Genomic DNA, 20,083 nt, shown 5'->3' on the forward strand with positions numbered 1-20,083 from the left:
CCTGGCCCAAAACTACACCTGTAGGAAGGTGCTCATTAAACAGGTACAGGATGAGTGAGGGACAACCCAGGCACACAGCTTAGACCTGTGATCGCCTGTGCGGCTTTCCTGTGTTCCTAGCCCCACTCTGGCCCCCCCCGCCGTCCAACCATGGCCAGGTCCAATCCACCCTACCGAGACCCTGCGCCTAAATTACAGGCCCATTAGTACTCTGCGCCTGCTGTGCAAGGCCCCGCCCACTGGCCCTCCCCAGCCTACCCCTGCCTTGACACCCCTCAACTCCTTGCAAAGCCCCAACCCTGGATCTGGGCCCGCCCGTCCTCTGGCTGGCACCACTGCAGAGACCGCCCCAGGCTCCAAGTGGCCCTCTCCGTGAGGCTCCGCCCCGCCTCGCCCGCCCCTCGGGGCCCGCCCACTTGCAGAACCCCGTCCCCAGGCGGCCCCCGCCCCGGCCAGGCTTACAAAGCCGCCCCGCCCCCTCCGGTACCATCATTTACATAGCCCGCCCCCAGGGCTCCCTCCGGCCCCTCGGGCCCGCCCAGCTGTAGGAGGCCCCGCCCCCAGGGCGGCCCGGGCCCCGCCCAGTTTTAGAAGGGCCCGCCCCCTCCCGCGCCACGCCCCGCCTCCCAGGGCGGCCCGGGCCCCGCCCAGTTTTAGAAGGGCCCGCCCCCTCCCGCGCCGCGCCCGCGCCGCCCGTTTCAGGCCGGTTGGCACCGGGCTAACAGCTGCGCCACGTCCGCCGCCCCGGCCACCCGCGGACCGCCCGGCCCGGCCCGGCCCGCGCAGGTGAGCGGCGGCGCTCCCGCTGCTGTGTGTCCCCGGGCGCCCGCGCACCCTCTCTGGCCTCCGCCCAGCCTGAGGGTGTGAGGTCGCGGCGGCCGCGGCGGGCGTCGCTGGAGGTTCGCGCGGGGCGGAGTCCAGTGGGGGAGCCGCAGCGCCCGGGGTCTTGTGGACCCAGGCCTCCCGTCCAGGGGGGCTCCGGCGTCTGGCCACCGCCGCTGCCGGATGCTCGAGGCTGCTGATGAGCTGGACGTGGGGAGGCAGGGGGAGCCAGCACTGGGGGAGGGGGCGTCTTCTGCCCCCACACGAACTTGGAGTGGATTCTGCCCTCCGGCCCCATCCGCCCCCCGCTGGGTCTCCCCGGCCTCTGGGTCCCGCTTGGCTAAGCCTCGCTCACCCCGGGCCTCACTTTTCCTCATTTGGTGAATGGGCACTGGCCCAGCTCGGGCTCCCGGGAGCAACGGAACCGGCTCTGAGCCAGGTCCTCCCCCTCGGGGCCTGGGGACGCTGTTGACTCAGAGGCCAGCCCTGAAAGTTTGACTTCAGCAGGCAGCCCCGACAGGGAGAGAAGCAGAGGAGAGAGGGGGGATCAGACCTGGGATGGGGGACGCTCCAGGGAGAGGGGGAGCCCAGAGGAGGCACCTGAACGAGCGTGGATGGTCTGAGAAGTATGAGCTGAAACCGGAAGGGTGAGGAGGCACCGGCCAGGCTTTGGGCAAAGCTACTCGCGGTGGAAGAAACAGCCGTTCAGGGGCTCCGGGAGGCGGGGAGCTGCTGCGTGCTTGGGGGGGTGGAGGGTCACATGGGGAGCTGCTGAGGGTCCCCTGGTTAGACTCAAGTTCCTGGCATGGGAGGGCAACAGTCAAGCACGAGCTGGATGGTGGGAGCGTTCCAGGCTCGTAGAAGGCGCGGTGTCTGCCCCCATCTTCCCCATCGCGGTCAGCTGCCCCAAGACCACGCCCAGACCTCTCTGAAGAGCTTGACCCTCATATACACCCTTCCAGATCTAACATATAACCGTGGGGCCCCACTTAGTCAGTCAACAAACACTGATGGAGCACCTAAGTGGGCTGAGCATGTGTGTGGTTCTGGGGATTGGGGCAGGAGGGGGCGCAGGACGACCAGGGAAGGGGTGGGTGTGGGCATGCCGGGAGAGGTGATGGGGTGGGGAGCAGTGGCCAGAGAGGGAACCCTTCCTCCTAGGGGTTGGGCTCTAATGCGGGAAGACGAGGCAGGTTGCTAGCTTGGGGGCTGCGGGATGTGAGGCCGTTGTAGGTTTGGGGGTTGGCCTGGGCCCCACTGGGCCTGAGGACACCCGGAGAAGGACACAGCCAGTGGCTGGTGGTCGTGGGAGGTGACAGTTTAGAGGGCCCACTCTCAGACCGTGAGTCCCCAGGAGCGCAGAGGATGGGACGATGGTCCAGCAAGGGCTGGGCCCCTGGTGTGACTTTGGGCCCTCTCCCCACAGCCCCACCAGCATGGGCAGTCTCTCCTACCGAGAGGACCTCGAGGAGGAGAAGAACACAGGTGCGTGTCCTGAGTCTGGGCGAGGGGGCGAAGGGGCATCACAAAGTGTAGTGGCTGAGGTGGGGGGACTGAGGAGGCTCCCCCAAACCCACACACAGGCCCAGTGTAGGGCTCTTGTTGGGTTATAAATAGTCCCAAACCTGATGACTGAATGCCGGATTGGGATTCAGGGCCTGCAGCCCATCACCTTGGAGCCCATCCCTGGGCCTCAGTTTACCTCCTCTGTAGACTGAATGGGTGTAAATGGGTCTCCCAGAGCCTGTTCTTGTAGCCTAGGTGGTGGCCCAGGGTGGCCCAGCCTGGGGATTGGCCCAGGCCAGGGCCCACTGCTCGGATTCCCTCTGGCTCCTGGCAAGCTTCCTGGGGGCTCGGGGGGGGGAGGCGGGGCTGCAGGGGCCATCCTGTTTGTTTACCGGCTCCCTGGCCATGCGCTGAGTGTCCCCACCCTGCCCACTGAGTGTCCCCAGTGCTGGGTCCCCTGGGGGCCCATTAGCCCTCCGCTGGGGTGTCGTTAGCCTGTGTTTGTCCGCGGCCCTGCACGATGCCCTGCTCACTCTGGCTTCAGCATTCACCTGGGAGGTAAAAGCCAACAGCAGGGCCCACAACAGCCAGTTCAAGAAGAAGAGCTTCCTGTGCTGGCAGAGGCAGAAGTATAAGGTGGGCAGCCCCGGTCTCACGGCGCCGGCCTCCCCCACAGCACCCCGCACCCCCACGTTAACCCTGAGGGCTGGAGCCTCGCACTGTGACGAGTTCCTGAGAACCCTTGAAAGTGCAGTACGTCCATGGGGCTGGACCCCAAACCCCTTGCATGTGTCTCACTCTAGGGAATACAGGGGCCGTGGCTCTGCCCCGTGGGTCTTCGCACCCAGTGGGGCTCAGAAATGCCAGCTTAAGGCTTGGCATTCAGCAGGCACTCAGTGAACTCGGGCTCAAGACCTTGCATTCAGCAGGTGTTCAGCCAATGCTGGTGGCAGCCAGAGGGCAGGCAGGGTAGGTGGGGGGGCCCCTGGCCTGGGCTGCAATGCCGTGCCGGCTTTCATTCCAGAGCAATGTCATCTACACTGCCAAGTACAACGTCTTCTCCTTCTTGCCCTTGAACCTGTGTGGGCAGTTCTGCCGCATCTCCAACCTCTACTTCCTTTTTATCATCATTCTCCAGGTGTGGCAGGGTGGGGGCAGCCCCAGGGGTCAGCCCCCCGCTCACGTTGCCTTCTCCAGGGGCCCTCCCTGACACCCCTTGCCCCAGGGTTCTGTAGACCCAGGGCAGTTTAACTGTGCTCTTGTCTGGGTGCTTAGTGGGTCAATGTCTGGCTCCCACACTCATCGCTGGGGCCCTGCTGCCCAGGGCGGGGCCTGGCACAGAGGGGTGCTCAATGTATGTTGAATGATGAAGGTGCATGCACGGCTCATTCAGGTCCAAGGAGCTGACCCCAGAGGGCAAGGAGGAAGCAGGGGTCAAGAGCATGTTCTCAGAACCTGCCGGGCCACTTCCCACTGCCTGGGTGGTCTGGGCATGGGCACCTCCCTCTCTCAGCAGGGCGGGGGGGGGGGCAGTTTCCAGAGCACCCTGACCCTCACCCAGCATCTCATTCTGTTCTGAATAAAGATCCAATAAAAACTTATTGAGCACCTACTGCATGCGGGTCCTATGCTAGGCATCGGGGACCTGGCAGTGACCTTGACACCTGTTTTCAGGTGGCTTGGGGACTGGTGAGGTGACATCACACCACGTGGTGGGCACCAGTGATGGGGACAAGGACTCCCCACCCAGGCTGGTCTATGGGCCACTGGAGGAGCTGATGGGGAGGAGCAGGGTTACTGGGAGGGGAACAGTGAGCGTGAAGGCCCCGAGGAGGGAACAGCTTGGGCTGAGAGGGCTTCCTGGAGGAGGTGACATGGGAGCTGGGCATGGAGGGGAGGAGGAGTGTGCTGGGGAGAAGTTCTGGAGAAGGACCAGTCCTGAGGTTTGGCCCTGGGCTGAGGTGGTCAGCAGGTGGACCCAGGAAGCCAGGTTGGAAGGCTGGGGGTGCTTGGTGGGAGGGCAGGGGGAGGCGGTCAGGGTGGTGCCTGGGGGACGGACTGGCATGACCCACCCGCCACGTCAGGGTTTCCCCGAGATCTCCACGCTGCCCTGGTTCAGTCTCTTTGCCCCGCTCATGGGCCTCCTCATCATCCGGGCCACCCGAGACCTGGTGGATGACATCGTAAGTGTGGTTGGGGGTGTGTGGCGTGGGGGCGGGTGTGGGGGGAGGGCACTCACACGGGTGGAAGCAGAATCTGCCTCCTGCTGCTGACGCCGCGCGCTCTGGACAGACGCCCGTGTGGACGGCTTGCTCTGCACCTGAGCCCTTACCTGGGGGGCCTGGGGGCCTGGCTGGGGGTGGGGCCGTCCCTCTGACCCGCCCCCCCCGCCCCCCGTCAGCCCAGGGGCGACACAGAAGTGACAGGATCGTCAACAACAGGCCGTGCCAGATCCTGGTGGGGAAGAGGTGAGGCCCGTGACCCCGAGGGCGGTGGCGGGGGAGGGGGGTGCGACAGGGAGGAGTACCTGGTTGAGTCCCATGGGACCCGGCCTGCCCTTCCTAAGTGGCTACTGTCTATCAAGCCTGGGATGGGCCCTGCGGTGGGGGCGGAGGCTGAGGGTCTAAAGGGGTGAGGGGGGAGGGCCTGGAAGGGACCAGGTAGTGGGGGGTCAGTGAAGGCCGGCCCTCTGGCAGGACTGGGGGCGGGCAGCTGCCGGTGGGAAGCCCTGCTCTTTGAGCTGGGGGTGGCCAAGGCTGGGCGTGGAGGGGCCCCCTCTCACACCCGCCACCGCCCCCACCACCGCAGCTTCCTGTGGAAGAAATGGGCGAACCTGCGAGTGGGAGACCTGGTGTGTCTGCACAGAGACAACATCGTCCCGGTGAGTGGGTGGGCTCCAGGGGGAGGGCAGCTCCCTGCTCCGTTGCCTCTTGCCCCCTGACAGTGCTGTTTCCTCGTGACCCCCTCCCCACCCCAGGCCGACCTGCTTTTGCTGGCCAGCACCGAGCCCAGCAGTCTGTGCTACGTGGAGACCGCAGACATTGATGGGTGAGCAGGGGCTCATCACTAGGGGTTTGGGGCTCTGGGTGCAAGACCTTCCCCAAGGGCCGGAGAGTCGGCACAGCGAGCCCACTTGGACATTCTGGTCATTCGCCCCATGAACACTCGTGGGGCGCCTGCAAGCCGGCAGGGCCAGTAAGATTAGCCCCGAGCAAGGGACCCCCCTTCACGCCGACCTTCCTGGAGGCCCCGGTGTGCTCCGCGTGCGGCCACGCTGAACGCGGGAAGTGAGGCAAGGCCCTGCCCTCTGGGCCTCAGCCTCCTGGTTGGCAGGTGGTACACAGTAGGTGCTTAGCTCCCCATCTCATCACCAGGGAGACCAACTTGAAGTTCAGGCAGGCCCCGCTGGTCACCCACCTCGAGCTGACCAATATAAGGAACATGGCTTCCTTCCAAGGTGAGAGGCAGCAGACCCGTTTGCCCCTCCTGGGCCTCCATCTGCCCCTCTGTGCAGTGGGTGCAAAATTTCCCCACCTTGCTGGGCTTGGGGGACGGTTATGGGGTGTCTAGGGGGCGTTGGGGGCCAGGACGGCCTTTAAGAGGTGGGCTTGCCCTGGGCCTGTTTCTCGTCCTCTCAAACGACGTAAGCGCTGGGCCGTTCCCTGTTGTCAACAGTACGAAGGGCAGCATTTTATCGGGCATTACGTCTTACTTGTAACGCACGGCTGCTGAAAGCCAAACACGTTTGGCTGTTTAATCGAAAAGGCAGTCTGTGGACGTGGGCTCACGACCTACGTGCGGTGGCAAAGCCCACGGGACAGGGAGTCCTTGACGTTTCTTATTTTCTGCCTGGAAAGCAAGACATTCCGTAGCTGTGGACACAGTTGGTGTTCGTCGTGCCCCAGCCAGGGGATGCTTGATTTTTTTCCTGGCTTGTGGCAAAGGCACATCACTCCAGTGGGTCCTGGAGCAGAATCTGTGTCCTGGGCTGGTTGCCTGTCTGTCACGATATCCAGGGACAAGGCTGGCTTGTGTGGAGGGTGGCTGCACCAGTCCGGACACCTCCCTCTAGGCCCCCACCTGCCCCGGCTGCCCCAGGCAGGGCTCCTGCAAGGCGTGGCCCATCTTTCAGAGGAGGAGCCGGGGTTGGAGAGGTGACGGCAGGAGCGGGCTTGCCCCTTGGCTCCCCTGCCCCCCCGCCAGGCCTGCCATTTCTACACTGAGGACAAACCCAGGCTCTCGGAGCTGGAGCAGGCCTGTGGCCCCCCGGCTTGCTCCCTCCCAGGGCCCCAGCCCACACCTCATTGTCATTTTGACCCTGCCCCGGGCCAGCCTGTGACCCCGAGTGTAGTTTCTCAAAAGAAGTGGGGCTGGAGATACCCACTCACTGCAGGTGGTGGCAGAAGAGTGCCCTGCATTTGTCCCCTGTGGTGGCAGGGTGCTGGATGTAGGTGTCCTTTCCTTCTTCCCCTCCTCAAAGGTTTCCTGAGCACCTACTGTATGCCAGGGGCGGGGCTGGGCTCTGGGGCCTCAGTGTGACTGAGACGAGGCTGGCGCCTTCTCCCACGGAGCTCACAGACATCAGTGACACCAGGCCCAGTGACGTGCCGGGGTCATACCCATGAGCAGGGGGCTCCGCGGGGAGGGCTTGTCTGAGGAGCCGTGAGGCCAGTGGGGCGAGTGTGGGCCGGTGCAGGCCCCGTGACGGTGGCCCCCTGCTTGGGTGGCTCCCTGACCGCCCCCTGGCCCACAGGCAAGGTGGTGTGTGAGGAGCCCAACAGCCGGATGCACCACTTTGTGGGGTGCTTGGAGTGGGGCGGCAGGAAGCACCCCCTGGACAGCGGCAACGTGCTTCTGCGGGGCTGCAGGGTCCGGAACACGGACACCTGCTACGGGATGGTCATCTATGCTGGTACGGCCACTGGGGTGTGCGGGGGGCGGTGGGGGCTCCGCAGTCATGGGCAGGAGGTCCCCGGCCAGGCCCGGCAGAGCCAGCAAGCACCCTCATTGCGGCTGGAGAAGGGAGTGTCATGTGCAGGGTGCTGGATGTAGGTGGACGGACGTGGGGGCAGCTGGAGGGGGAGGGGGGGCGAGCAGATGGACGGGCGCAGGGGTGAGTGGACGCAAACCCTGCAGGTTTCGACACCAAGATCATGAAGAACTGCGGCAAGATCCATCTGAAGAGAACCAAGATAGACCATCTGATAAACAGGCTGGTGATGCTGGTGAGGGGCCCCTGCCCTGGGCGCCTGGGGAGGGGGCGGGGGGGGGAGGGGACGCCCCCGCTGTGCGGGCTGCACAGCCTGATCCCAGGACAGGCCTGTGGGCCAGAGTCTTCCTGTGAGGCAACAGTCAAGTAGGAATGTCCTTAGGAAGTAAATGTTGATCTGGATGTTCTCCAGATGTGCAGGAGGCAATGAAATGCTTGCCTCCCTTCCACTGACAGTTAATGGTCCTTAACTTTTGGCTTAATTAACTTTATCTCCTTTGAAGTTATCGTAATAATAATTTAATAGCAGCCACAAGGCCTCATGAGAGCCACCTGCAGGCCCCCCTGGCCCCCAGCCCCCTCTGCTGGGCCCGTGGACAGGGCTGGCTGGGGAGGGGGCCATCCTCACGGCCCTGCTGGTGGGTCCCCGGCGTGTCCGTGTGCCGCCCGGGGCTCCCTACCTGCGCCTGCTCCACCGCCACCCTCCCTCCCCGCAGATCTTCGTGTCCCTGGTGCTGATCTCCCTGGCACTGAGCTTCGGCTTCTGGTTCAAGGTGAAGGAGTTCAAGGCCAAGCACCACTACGTGCCCTCCAAGGACCTGCACAGCGTGGCCACCGAGACCTTCCTCATCTTCTGGGGCTTCCTCATCCTGCTGAGCGTCATGGTGCCCATGGCCATGTTCATCATGTGAGTCAGGCCACCCACCCCCGCCCTTCTGTCAGAGTGGGGGGATCGGGCGTGACCGGCGTGCGTTGCAGGGTCGAATTCATCTACCTGGGGAACAGCATGTTCATCAACTGGGATGTGCACATGTATTCTGCGCCGCGGGACGAGCCCGCCAAGGCACGCAGCACTAGCCTCAACGACCAGCTGGGCCAGGTGGAGTACATCTTCTCAGACAAGACCGGCACCCTCACCCAGAACGTCATGACCTTCAAGAAATGCTGCATCGGGGGTGTCATCTACGGTGGGTCCCCTGCCCCCTGCAGCGCCCAGGAGTCTGCCCTGCCTCCGGGCCGGCGTCCGCTGTCCTCACACCTGCCCCACGGCGGGACAGGACTCTTCTTCGGGTTTTCACAAACAAACCTTCCGCGTGGACACTCACCAGCATTTCCAGGTGTCACGAGAGAAGTCTTTCTCGGTTTCCTCCCAGTCGTTTGGAAACCGGAAAGCCACTGTCAGCTCAGAGACCAGGAACAGTGGTGGGCGGGGCCTCATCCGTCCTTGTCGTAAACTAGGGCACGTGGAGACCAGGAGGTGAGAGAGGGCCCGCCCGGGTGGTCTGGGGGAGACAGGAACGGGCCCATGCCCTCCTGGAAACTCCACCCCACCCTCAGCCCAGGCCCGAGGGGCGATAGGGAGCAGCGGGGTCTGTGGCGAACAGCATCTACCCCCAGCCGGGTCTTCTGATGTTTCTAGAAGGGCTGAGGACCCAGGTTTTTATGTGGAACCACCAATTTTTCCAAAGTAGGCAGCGAAGTCCAAGTTGTAAGAAGAGAACCTTGAAGAGATCAAACACAGTACACGCTCCGTGAGGCTGCCTTCTGCCCTTGGCTGTCCCTGGGACCCCCAGGAGCTGTGGCTGCCTCTTGGCCTCCTTTGCGGAAGGCAGAGCTGAGGCGGGGGGTCCTTGGTTGCTTGGGGTATCGGGTCCAGAGCCCCAGGCCCAGCTTGTCCGCTGTATCCAGTGGCCCCAGGAAGCCTGACAGTGGGGATCGGGGGCTGTGGGATCCCCGTGGGTCCAGGAGAGCTGAGGCCTGATGGGAGGGGGTCTTTCCCCAGGCCCGGATGAAGAGGAGGAGACCCCACGTAAGGTGAGCCCTTGGCACCCTGCAGTGCTGGACGGTGGGGGGCAGGGGCGATCAGGGACGCGCCCACAACCCACCTGCCCCTCACCCCACCACACAGGAGAACCCCTACCTCTGGAACAAATTTGCCGATGGGAAGTTTCTTTACCGAAATGCGAAGCTCATGTGCGCTGTTCGGGACAATGAGGACAAGATGGTGCGGGAGTTTTGGCGCCTGCTGGCCATCTGCCACACCGTGATGGTGCAGGAGAAGGACAGTGAGTGCGGCCACCCTCTCCCCGCCTGGGAGGGTGCTCAGGCCCCGGGGCCCCTGACATGCTCCCCTGGCCTTAGAGACTGCCCAGCCCCATCACCAGGGCTCCTCTCACTGTCCCAAGCCCTGCCTCTTCTGGATCTCGGGGTGTCCAGGCCTGTGACTCGAGATCTGTTCTTGCTGGGAGGGAGAGGCCCTTCAGACCGGGGCCCAAGCACCCCCCTTCTTTTACGGGGCTGAGAGGTCATACCAGCCCAGGAGACCACCGTCCCGTAAACGTCTGCTGACTGTCCACTGGGCCCATTTCCTCCCCTGTGCTCTGGAGACGGACGTGGGACCTGCCATAGATGAGTGGCGGGTCCTGATGGAGGGCAAGCTCCAGGGAAGGCGCCCTCCCACCCCGTGGTTCCCTCTCTGACCAGACCAGCTGGTGTACCAGGCCGCATCCCCCGATGAGGAGGCGCTGGTCACGGCAGCCCGGAATTTCGGCTACGTGTTCCTGGCGCGCACACAGGACAGCATCACGGTGATGGAGCTGGGGGAGGAACGGGTGTACCAGGTCTTGGCCATGATGGACTTCAACAGCATACGCAAGCGCATGTCAGTGCTGGGTAAGTGTCCATGCAAGGGAGAGTGTGGTGGGCCGGCAGGGTAGAGCATATGGGCAGCCAGGCCTCTCCCTCTGCAGTCCGCAACCCCGAGGGCTCCATCTACCTCTACACCAAGGGCGCTGACGTGGTCATCTTTGAACGCTTGCGCAAGAAAGGCATGAAAGAGTGGACCACAGAGGAGGCCTTGGCTGTGAGTCCCTGTGGGAGGAGAGGCTGTGGGGGGCAGGGGGCAGGAGGTGAGGGCACAGGGACAGGGAGAGGGGGAAGAGGAGGAGAGTGCGCAGAGAAAGGGCACGCACCAAGGCTGGCCGTGTACAGTTGTCCAGGTTGTGCACTGCACAACCCCCCGTGTCTGCGCACGTGCGCACACACACACCAACACACACGGCTGGGAAGGAGCTGAACTCTAAGCTGTATCTGTCCAGAGGAGACATCTTTTTCTAAGTCACACAAGGACACCCTGTGGTTGGACTTTGGCCCTGGACACTGCCCCCCTTCTCCTAGCCAGGCCTGGGTTTTAAGACATGCTCAGCCCTCCTTGCCTCAAGTCTTTTGCTCCATGGGTGGCACCCAAACTCCTCCACCCAGCTGTTGAGGCTCTATCTGTCTGTCTCCTACTGGTCTCTCTAGCCTGGTATCTCCTTGCCCCCAGGGGATTTCCCAGGACCCCAATTTCTGGCTTGCAATTTGCCCCATGCTCAGATGATGCCTCAAGACCTTTGCACATATAACCCCTCTGCTTGGAATGCCTTCCTCCACTCTGTCACTCAGGATCTTCTAGTCCTCAAGCCTCAGATGCAAGATCACCTCCAAGGAGATTTTCCTGCCCCAGCCATAACATAGGGCTGTCATGTCATGTCCGGCGTCCTCACTCTGGCCCAGCCCTGACCCTATAGGGCTTCCTAAGGGCTTTGCTAGGTCTCCAGCATCACCTAGCCCAGGGGCCAATGGGGGTGTTTATGGAAAGAAAGTCCTGCGTCCCTCCACTTGGAGCTTCCCATAGTGCCCTGCTCTGCTGGGAGTGGGGGGTGGTGTGGAACTCTGCTGGAGGAGGGAGTTGGGGGGCCGGCCTCTGATCTGTGACTCTGAGCTGGGGAAATGCATACAGAATAATGACACGGAGCCCAGGAGCTCGGCAAGATGGCTTGGCTCAACTGCCTTGTAGAACAAATAGGTAAACTGAGGCACAAGAGCAGCGAAGGCCTGTCTGGTTCTTCGGATGTGCAAGGAACCCCTGTTGTGCCCAAGCCCGGCCTTTCAGACCCACCTCCAGTCAAGAACAAAAGCGAGACCTGGGGCTGCCCACTGGGGCAGAAAACCTGGGGCAGGGTGGGGAGTGGGTAGGCAGAAAGTAAGGAGCCATGAGGAGTACCTTCCTTGGGGTGTCCCAGAGGTGAGCGGGTGTTCTCCTGGGGGGCCTGGAGACGGAGTCCCACATGATCCTTCCTGTTCCCGCCCCATCCCCAAGAGGCCCCTCGAGAAGTGAGGCAGAGTGTGGGGTCCAGACATTCCTAAGTCGAGGGACCAGAGGGAGGGTCCGGGGCTGCAGGGGCCCTGACTGGGGAAGGGAGGGTCTTTGGAACAGCTAGAAGTTGCCATGCGAAGCCAAGGGAGGTGTTCCTGGCAGGAGGAAGGGCAGGGGCAGAGGTGTGGAGGCCAGACAGAGCCGAGCATGGGCGGGGGGGGGGGGGCCTAGGCGGTGGTCAGGGGTCAAGGTTTGGGGGACCCAAGCAGGGAGAAGGGCTGGAGGAGTGTCAGGGAGGCAGGGTGTTTGGTGACAGGGTGGTGCCAGGGCCCACCCACCCGGCCCCTTGCCGCCAGTCCTTTGCTGAGCAGACCCTGCGGACCCTGTGCCTGGCCTATAAGGAGGTGGACGAGGATGTGTATCAGGAGTGGTGTCAGCGGCACCAGGAGGCCGGCATCCTGCTGCAGAACCGGGCCCACGCCCTGCACCAGGTGTACGAGGAGATGGAGCAGGGCCTCCAGGTGTGCAGAGCCTGGAGGGCCGGGGCCCCGGCACCCCCCCCCTGCCAGGGAGCCGAGTCCCCACTCAGTCTGCCTCCTGCCCCCTGCACCCCCCCCGCCAGGGAGCCGAGTCCCCACTCAGTCTGCCTCCTGCCCCCTGCACCCCACCCCCCAGCTGCTGGGAGTCACGGCCATTGAGGACAGACTCCAGGACGGCGTCTGCGACACGATCAAGTGTCTCAAGCAGGGGAGTATCAAAGTGTGGGTACTCACAGGGGATAAGCAAGGTGGGTCCCAGGGCGGCCACGCCCAGCGCAGAGAGAAGGGGGATGGGTGGGAGAGAGCTCCTCACCTGCCTGTTGCGCCACCAACAGCCTGTCCCATGTGCCTGGGCTCGGCATTGCCTTCCACCTTGTCCCGGGAGGGGAGAAATGGGAACCATTCAAAATGCTGGGGTCTCCCCGCCCCCCGACACCTCCTTGGGGTGGGTTGGCACTGTGCTGAGCACTTCCTGAGCGTTTGGCCCTTGTTACGCCTGTGTGATAGATGGGCCAAGCAGGGCTCCGAGAACTCTGGGGCGCATGCTGGAGGTTGCCCAGGGACTTGGGTCCTGCGAGCCCCGAATCTCCTCCTTTCCCCTGCGGGTTCTTTGGGGCCCCCTGGCCGTGTGTGCCAGCAGGGCTGCGTTAGGACTTACGTGCGCACCAGGCGTATACACACAAAATACTTAAAATGACATTTGCAGCTGACAAATATCCAAGCTGGATTATCTTTTTTCTTTTTTTTCTTCCGATTTTAAAAGAAATGAAGTCATTTTTGTGGGTTCTCAGAAGTGCGCATGGGGCCTAGGCATGCCATGTCCAATGACCCCTTGGCCGTGGCCACCAGACGCCCTTCCTCCAAGAGCCTCGCTGGCCAGAGGACCAAAGTGGGGGCCCTTTTGCTCAGAGCTGCCGCCAAAAAAATCAGGGCTGGCTGTCATTGGCTGGTCCGAGTCACGTGCCTTATTCTGACCCAATCCTCATGGCCAGGGCGCGGGGCATGCTGATGTGATTGTGGGGGCCTGGGTCTACCCCGCAGGGTGGGTGTGGCCCCCGCGGGGGGCGGGACTGCCGCTGTGTTGAACCGGGCTGGTTTGCAGAGACAGCGGTGAACATCGGTTTTGCGTGCCACCTGCTCTCGGAGAGCATGCTCATTCTGGAGGAGAAGGAGATAGTGTAAGGGGGGAGGGGCGGGACGGGGGAGGGGGTCGGGGGAGGGGAGGGGCGGGGGTTGCACCCATGCTCATTCTGGAGAAGGAGATCGTGTAAGGGGGGGGAGGGGCGGGGGGCGGGCGTCGCACCCGTGGCCCAAGAGTGGCTCCCGGGGTCTGCAGAGGGCCCTTAGTCTCTGCCTGGCTGGACTCCCACGGGGGGTGGGGGCCAGGTCCAGCCGGGAAGGGGGTGGAGGGAAGCCTGTGCTCGCCGGCGCAGCTGAGCCCCCGCTGGGCCCCCACAGTCGCATCCTGGAAGCCTACTGGGAGACCAGCAACAACGTGCGGGGTGGCGAGGGCCGTCGGAAGAAGCGGTTCCTGCCACAGGTCAAGATGGCCATGGTCATTAGCGGGGAGTTCCTGGTCAGTGTCCGCTCAGGGCCGCCGGCAGAGCCCCTGGTACTGGGGAGGGGGCTGGGAGGAGCAGCAAAGAGATGGTTCTCGGCGGGGCCAGAGCAAGGGAGGGTCGCGGTCAAGTCCAGCCTGGCGCTGGGACGCGAGGCCCGGGAGGAGGGGCCGGCTGGGGCGCTCCCGGAGCGGAGGCGTGCACACAGAGTGATGCGCCCCCTGCCCCCGGTGGCCAGGACCAGCTGCTGCTGTCCCTGCGCAAGGAGCCCCGAGCGCTGGTCCACAAGGTGAACAGGGACGCGGACGAGTCCTGGCAGGAGCCCGACGAGCAGAGGACGGACTTCCTGCGGGCGCGGCGCATATCCCTGCTGTGGCGGACCCTCGGCATCCAGCTGAGGAGCACGGGCTTGGCGCCCCAGGTCACCGACTCCAACACCAGCGAGAGCCCCGACGTGCGGCGGGAGCGGGCCTTCGTGGAGCTGGCCTCCCAGTGCCAAGCGGTCATCTGCTGCCGGGTGACGCCCAAGCAGAAGGCCTTGATCGTGGCGCTGGTCAAGAAATACCAGCGCGTGGTGACCCTGGCCATCGGGGACGGCGCCAACGACGTCAACATGATCAAGAGTGGGTGGTAGGCAGCAGGCGAGGGGCGGGGCAGCTGGCTGGGGGCGCCCCGGGCTGACAGGCTGCGTGTCCCCCGCAGCTGCGGACATCGGCGTGGGGCTGGCGGGTCAGGAGGGCACGCAGGCGGTGCAGAACAGCGACTACGTGCTGGCCCAGTTCTGCTTCCTGAAGCGGCTGCTACTGGTGCACGGGCGCTGGGCCTACATGCGCGTCTGCAAGTTCCTGCGGTACTTCATCTACAAGACGGTGGCCTGCATGATGGTCCAGATCTGGTTCGCCTTCTACAGCGGCTTCTCCGCCCAGGTGTGCTTTCCATAACCTCCGCCGCGCGGCGGCCACTCCCTTCTCAGGGATATTTGGCAAACTGGAGCTCTGAAGTGAGGGCAGGACGGATGCGCCGATGTCCATCCTTCTAGCGGGCAAGAGGGGAGAGCTAGGAGCCCAGAGAAGGGAAGAGGGTGGGGGCTGGGTCCCTGACTCAGGGACTCTAGGCAGTATCATGGCGAAGATGAGAGGTGCTCTCTTGAGCTTTAGAAGGGTCCCAGGCACTGATTTTTCCCTGCGGAAGGAAATCGTCTGCGAAGAGCCAGCTGTGAGAGGGAGTGAGCTCCCTGTCACTGAAACCCAGGGGTTTGAGGGGGAGCTTTACAGAGGCACCCTAGATAAATATATATTGTTTGTTCAGTTTACTTTTTATTTATAGATATTTTTCAGATGTTTCTGTAAGTGGAATTGTTTTCTTAATTTGCTTTGGGGATTGTTCCTTGCTGGTGTATAGAAACACGAGTGAGTTTTTGATTTCCGGTCTGTGCCCTGTAACTTTGCTGAATCTGTTTATTGGCTCTAGTAGCTTTCTTGTGGATCCTTTTGGGATTTTTCTGCATATAGAATTATGTCCTCTGCAAATAGAGATAGGTTTACTTCTTCCTTTTCTATTTGAATAGCATTTATTTCTTTTTCTTTCCTAATTGCTCTGGCTAGGACTTCCAGTGCAATGTTGAATAACAGTGTTGAAAGCAGGCTTCCTGTTTTGTTCTGGATCTTCGCAGGACAGCGTTTAGGTGTTTTGTTTTGTTTCCCACCCCCCACATTTGTTAACTGGAAGAACTGTTGCTTCTCCTCTATTTATTTATTCAGTATTTACTTCTATCGGTGTAGACTCATGGGTATTTATTTTACTGTATACTTTTTGCTCAGATTGTCCCTGATTTGTCCCTTTGACATGTGCCTGCCCTTCTCTGAGTACACCCCCACTTTCTGGTGCTGTAGGAGGCTCCACGCTCGTTTTGTATTTCCCCTGCTGCAGCTCTGGAATCAGCCATTCCTGTAAGGAGTCCTGGCTCTTGGTAGTTAGACACCAAGCTCTAAGTGCTAGGTGTGCTTGCAGGGACTGGGATGCTGGCGGATCCCTCTCTCAGTTGACAAGAGCTGCAAAGTGTACACGTATTGACCCTGTAGAGACACACACTGTATCTGTCTTATCCGAATCTGTCCAGCCTCGTCTCTATGTTTGTGTATATTAAAAACTATGAGTTCACAGCAGTCCAGCTGATTCCAGTCCCACGGGACAAGGCTCAGCTTAGCCTTTTCCATGTACTCATTTGTGAGTCTTTTCTCCAACAGCGAGAAACTTCATTCTTGTAAAATTTCTTATTTTTAACTTTTTTTTGTTCAATACCAGAATGCACATAAGGTGGTTTTCAGAGCTGATGCTCATGTTCTGTTAACTGGGTTGGATTCATCATCAGGAGAGCTACTTGTCCATGAGGGCTCTTCCACATAGTGATCCCCCTGAACCTAAAATGACCCAAACCCCCCACATCCTCTAGCCATTTTCCCTCCTGTATTTCTACATCGAAGCCATCCCATTAAAACAAGGACTCAGAGGTGCAGTTTTGCAATAATTGGACCCCGCTTTTCCTCTCTGCCTTTTATCTTCCAGCCTTCATCAAGCCTCATGTAGCCCAACCCTGGTTTAGCGCCAACCTTCATTATAACTTGACCTCCCAGCTCACCTGGAAGCCTCCCCAGGGGTCCAGCTAGTTTGGGCGGGTCTCCTTGGGTAAAGACTTGTTTCTCTCTCTGGCCACTGGCCGGCTGAAGGCTGACCGTGTCCCCCCTCCGTCTCCTCCCCACCAGCCTCTGTATGAAGGCTGGTTCCTGGCCCTCTTCAACCTGTTCTACAGCACACTCCCCGTTCTCTACATTGGTCTCTTTGAGCAGGTGAGCAGATCCAGGCCCTGTCTCCTCCTTCCCTGGAGATGCTCCCATGTCTGCCCTGCAGTTCCCTCCGGGGGGCCTGGCACGGGGGTGGGGCTGTCCCCAACTCCCCACCTGGTTCCAAGAGCCTGCCACTGCCCCCCATGCCCCACCCCCAGGACGTGAGTGCCGAGCGGAGCCTGGAGCTGCCTGAGCTGTATATCGCAGGCCAGAAGGACGAGCTCTTTAACTACTGGGTCTTTCTCCAGGCCCTCGCCCACGGCACAGTCACCTCCCTGGTCAACTTCTTCGTGACCCTGTGGGTCAGCCACGACTTGGCCGGGCCTGTCAGCTTCAGCGATTATCAGTCTTTCGCTGTGGTTGTGGCCATGTCAAGCCTGCTGTCCATCACCATGGAGGTAGGCAGGGCCGCCAGCCTGTCGCACCCCAGGGGGGCCTTGGACACGAGCCACTGAGGTGTCCCCGCTCAGTGACCCTGCCACGGGGCCTTAGGTGGCCTTTGTGGACCCTGGAGACTCAGCCCCCACCCACTCCCATGGAGCCCTGCCCCGGGGTTCCTGGCACCACACTGGCCTAATCCTCCCTCCCCTTTTCAGGTCATACTCATCATCAGGTACTGGACGGTCCTGTCCGTGCTGGCCATTTTCCTCAGTCTCTGCTTCTACGTGGTTGCAACTTGGGCCAGCCAGAGTTTCTGGCTCTTCCAAATCTCACCCAAGAACTTCCCATTTCTGTGTGAGCCCCCAGCAGGGAGCGGGGTGGCGGGCCCCGGAGAGGGGTGTATCCACACCCGAGTGCCCGCGGTGCCCCCTCCGAGCCTCTGTGTTCTCAGCTGTGCAGGGGTGCCATGCAGGGGGGTTGGAGCCTTCTGGGCATCTGCACAAAGGTGTCCTGGGGGCAGAGGGAGAGGTGGGAGGTCGGGTGTCAGGAGGAGGGGTCACCCAGCAGGCTCTGGGGAGGCTCCACCTGGGGCCGGGCTGTGACCCTGACCCGTCACTAGATGCTGACCGTAACGTGCTGTCACACCCCTCCATCCTGCTGGTCGTCCTGCTGAATGTGTCACTAAACACCCTGCCCACACTGGCCCTGCGTGTCATTTGCCAAGCCCTCAAGAAGGCAGGCCCCAAGGTGAGGGGGCTGGGGTCCCCATCGCACACTCCTGGGACCCCCTCAGCCAGAGCCTGCGCAGGGAGCAGAAACTCCAAGACACAGGCCTGGGGGGGGGGGAGGAATGGAGACCCCGGCACACACCCAGTGCCCTCAGGGGGACCAAATAACAGGCCCCAGGATCCACCCCCAGATGTTCGGGGCTTGGGGGTCCAGATGACGGAGCAATTTGGGAATGGTTTAGGGAAGCGAAGGGACTTAGAAGCACCCCAAGTGTCCATTGAAGGATGAACCGGTAAACACAGTGCGGTCCATCCCCACGCGGGAACACGCTCCAGCCTCAGGAAGGAAGGGACCCCGGCACCTGCCACGACGTGGAGGGACCTTGGGGATACCGGGCTCAGCGAGAGGAGCCAGACCCAGAAGGACACATCCTGCAGGACCCCACTCCCAGGACGTCCCCAGAGGAGTCCCGTCCACACAGACAGAGAGGAGAGGGTGGGAGCCAGGGCTGGGGCAGCGGGTGGGGAGTCCGTGCTTCACGGGGACAGAGTCTCCGTGTGGGGAGATGGAACGTTCTGGAGACGGAGGGTGGGGGTGCTCGCAGGACAGGGTGAGTGTGCTTCATGACGCTGAGCTGTGCACTTAGAGATGATTAATATGGTACATTTTGTGTTATGCATATTCTACTACAATGAAAAAACCCAAATCTAGAAGGGAGGGTTGCAGCTGGGATGGGCCCTAGAATTGACTGGAATAATGGACCAAGACATGGCCAGAAACCTGCCACCTTCTGCCCCGCCGCAGGACACATGGCTGTCCAGGTGCGCCTGGCCGGGCTTTGCCACCAGAGGGCACCCAAGGCCCCTGGTGGCTGGTCGGGGTTAGGTCCCGGGGAAGGACTCATGGGTTGGTCCAAAATCAGTCTCAGAAAGGACTCTTAATTGGCTCAACTCCGGTAGGGAAGGGTCAGTCGGTGGTGGCCAAGTAGGGCTCTGAGTGGTGCCCGCTGGGGGCAGGTGAGCCGAGAGCAGCCAGCGGGGCGCCGGGGGAGCCTGGTGACCTTGGCTCTCCTCTGCTCTGCAGCAGGAGGAGGAGGCCCCGAGCGAGGAGATGATCCCGGGGGAGCCCGGGCGTTACCTGCACCGGGGGTCGCGCGGCCGGCGCTCCAGCTATGCCTTCTCCCACCGCGAGGGCTACGCGGACCTCATCACTCAGGGCACCATTCTGCGGAAGGCGCCGGGGGTCAGCAGCGACATGCTGGCTGACCAAACAATCCCGTCGGAAGAAGAGCTGTCCCCGGGCATGCAGGAGTCGTTCCGGTTCTCCAGGAAGCTGTCCCTGCTGGGGAAGAAGAGGCACCAGCACCAGGGCAAGGCGGCCTCGGGGGAGACGTCGCCGGTCTGCGCGGTGAGCTCGACGGCCACGGCGGGCAGGCCGTGCTCCTCCGTCCAACGCCCGGCTGCCCCCGAGAACTGGCCGTCCGGGTCCCTCCGGGAGCCGCTGCCTTCGGGGAGCGCGGCGCAGCCCTGGGGCCAGCCGTCGGGGCAGAGCCAGCCGGCGCCGCCGGAGGACAAGCGGGCGGCGTGGAGGGCCGCGCTCCGTTCCTGGAGGAGCCGGCCCTGCGGCCGGCAGAAGTGGCAGCAGCCGCCCGCGGAGGGCACGGCGCCGCCGCGCAGCCAGGCGCTCCCGGCCGTGGGGCCGCCCGCACCCCCCGCCCCGGGAGCGTCCTCGGCGGACGCGCCCTCCCGCCCGGGGAGGAGGCTGTGGTCCCTGTAGCGGCCGCCGGTGCCCCGGGGCCGTGCACCTGCTCGCACGGGGCGCCCCCGGAAGACGAGGCTCGGCGTCCTCCTCTTTGGCGAATAAACCAGGGTCCGCCTTCCGCCCGGGCTCCTCGAGGCTCCTTCTTTCCCAAACTAGGGCTGCCCTCGCTTTAGAAACCCACACACTGACCTCTAGTGACCGGGCGGGGGATTTGCAGGAAGAGCCCCCGGCCCGGCCCCCAGCCCTTCTCCAGCCCGCGCCGGCTCCCGGGGTCTCCCGGGGCGCTCCCGGGGTCTCCCGGGGGCCCTCCCGGGGCACGAGGTCAGGTCCAGCCCTGGGCCCTGCAGCCTCGTCCCCAACCACGCTGCCCCGGTGGCTTCGCCTCAAAGGAGCCACCTTCCGCTCCAGGCGACTCCCCTCGCCTCCCGGCGCCCCATTCCTGCCCCCCTGCCCCGCCCCCCTTCCGCCAGCACACAAGTCCAGGTGAATGAGTAGAAAATAATTTATTGGAGAAAAACAAAACAAATCCAGCACAGCAATGGTTAACAATGACGATTTTTTTTTTTTTTTTTAACTTTTAAGCCTGTCACCTGAGG

General features: G+C 62.5%; 1 protein-coding gene across 1 annotated transcript; it reads left to right on the plus strand.

Moving 5' to 3' along the window:
• Positions 1–1,374: 1,374 nt before the first annotated feature.
• On the plus strand, positions 1,375–19,502 carry ATP8B3 (ATPase phospholipid transporting 8B3). The gene is made up of 29 exons (XM_034998193.1): positions 1,375–1,469; positions 2,249–2,307; positions 2,873–2,964; positions 3,353–3,466; positions 4,413–4,511; positions 4,735–4,796; positions 5,137–5,209; positions 5,306–5,376; positions 5,703–5,785; positions 7,082–7,240; positions 7,465–7,553; positions 8,035–8,225; positions 8,297–8,767; positions 9,112–9,218; positions 9,321–9,352; positions 9,447–9,603; positions 10,022–10,210; positions 10,288–10,400; positions 12,032–12,196; positions 12,351–12,462; positions 13,317–13,392; positions 13,673–13,790; positions 14,012–14,396; positions 14,476–14,699; positions 16,536–16,619; positions 16,775–17,014; positions 17,213–17,351; positions 17,617–17,744; positions 18,810–19,502. Exons 1-29 carry the CDS (start codon positions 1,381–1,383, stop codon positions 19,500–19,502), a joined length of 4,614 nt encoding a protein of 1,537 aa, XP_034854084.1. The 5' UTR covers positions 1,375–1,380.
• Positions 19,503–20,083: the final 581 nt, after the last annotated feature.

Source organism: Mirounga leonina, unplaced genomic scaffold (genome assembly GCF_011800145.1).
Source record: "Mirounga leonina isolate KUSES-001 unplaced genomic scaffold, KU_Mleo_1.0 Mir_94, whole genome shotgun sequence".
NCBI lineage: Eukaryota > Metazoa > Chordata > Mammalia > Carnivora > Phocidae > Mirounga > Mirounga leonina.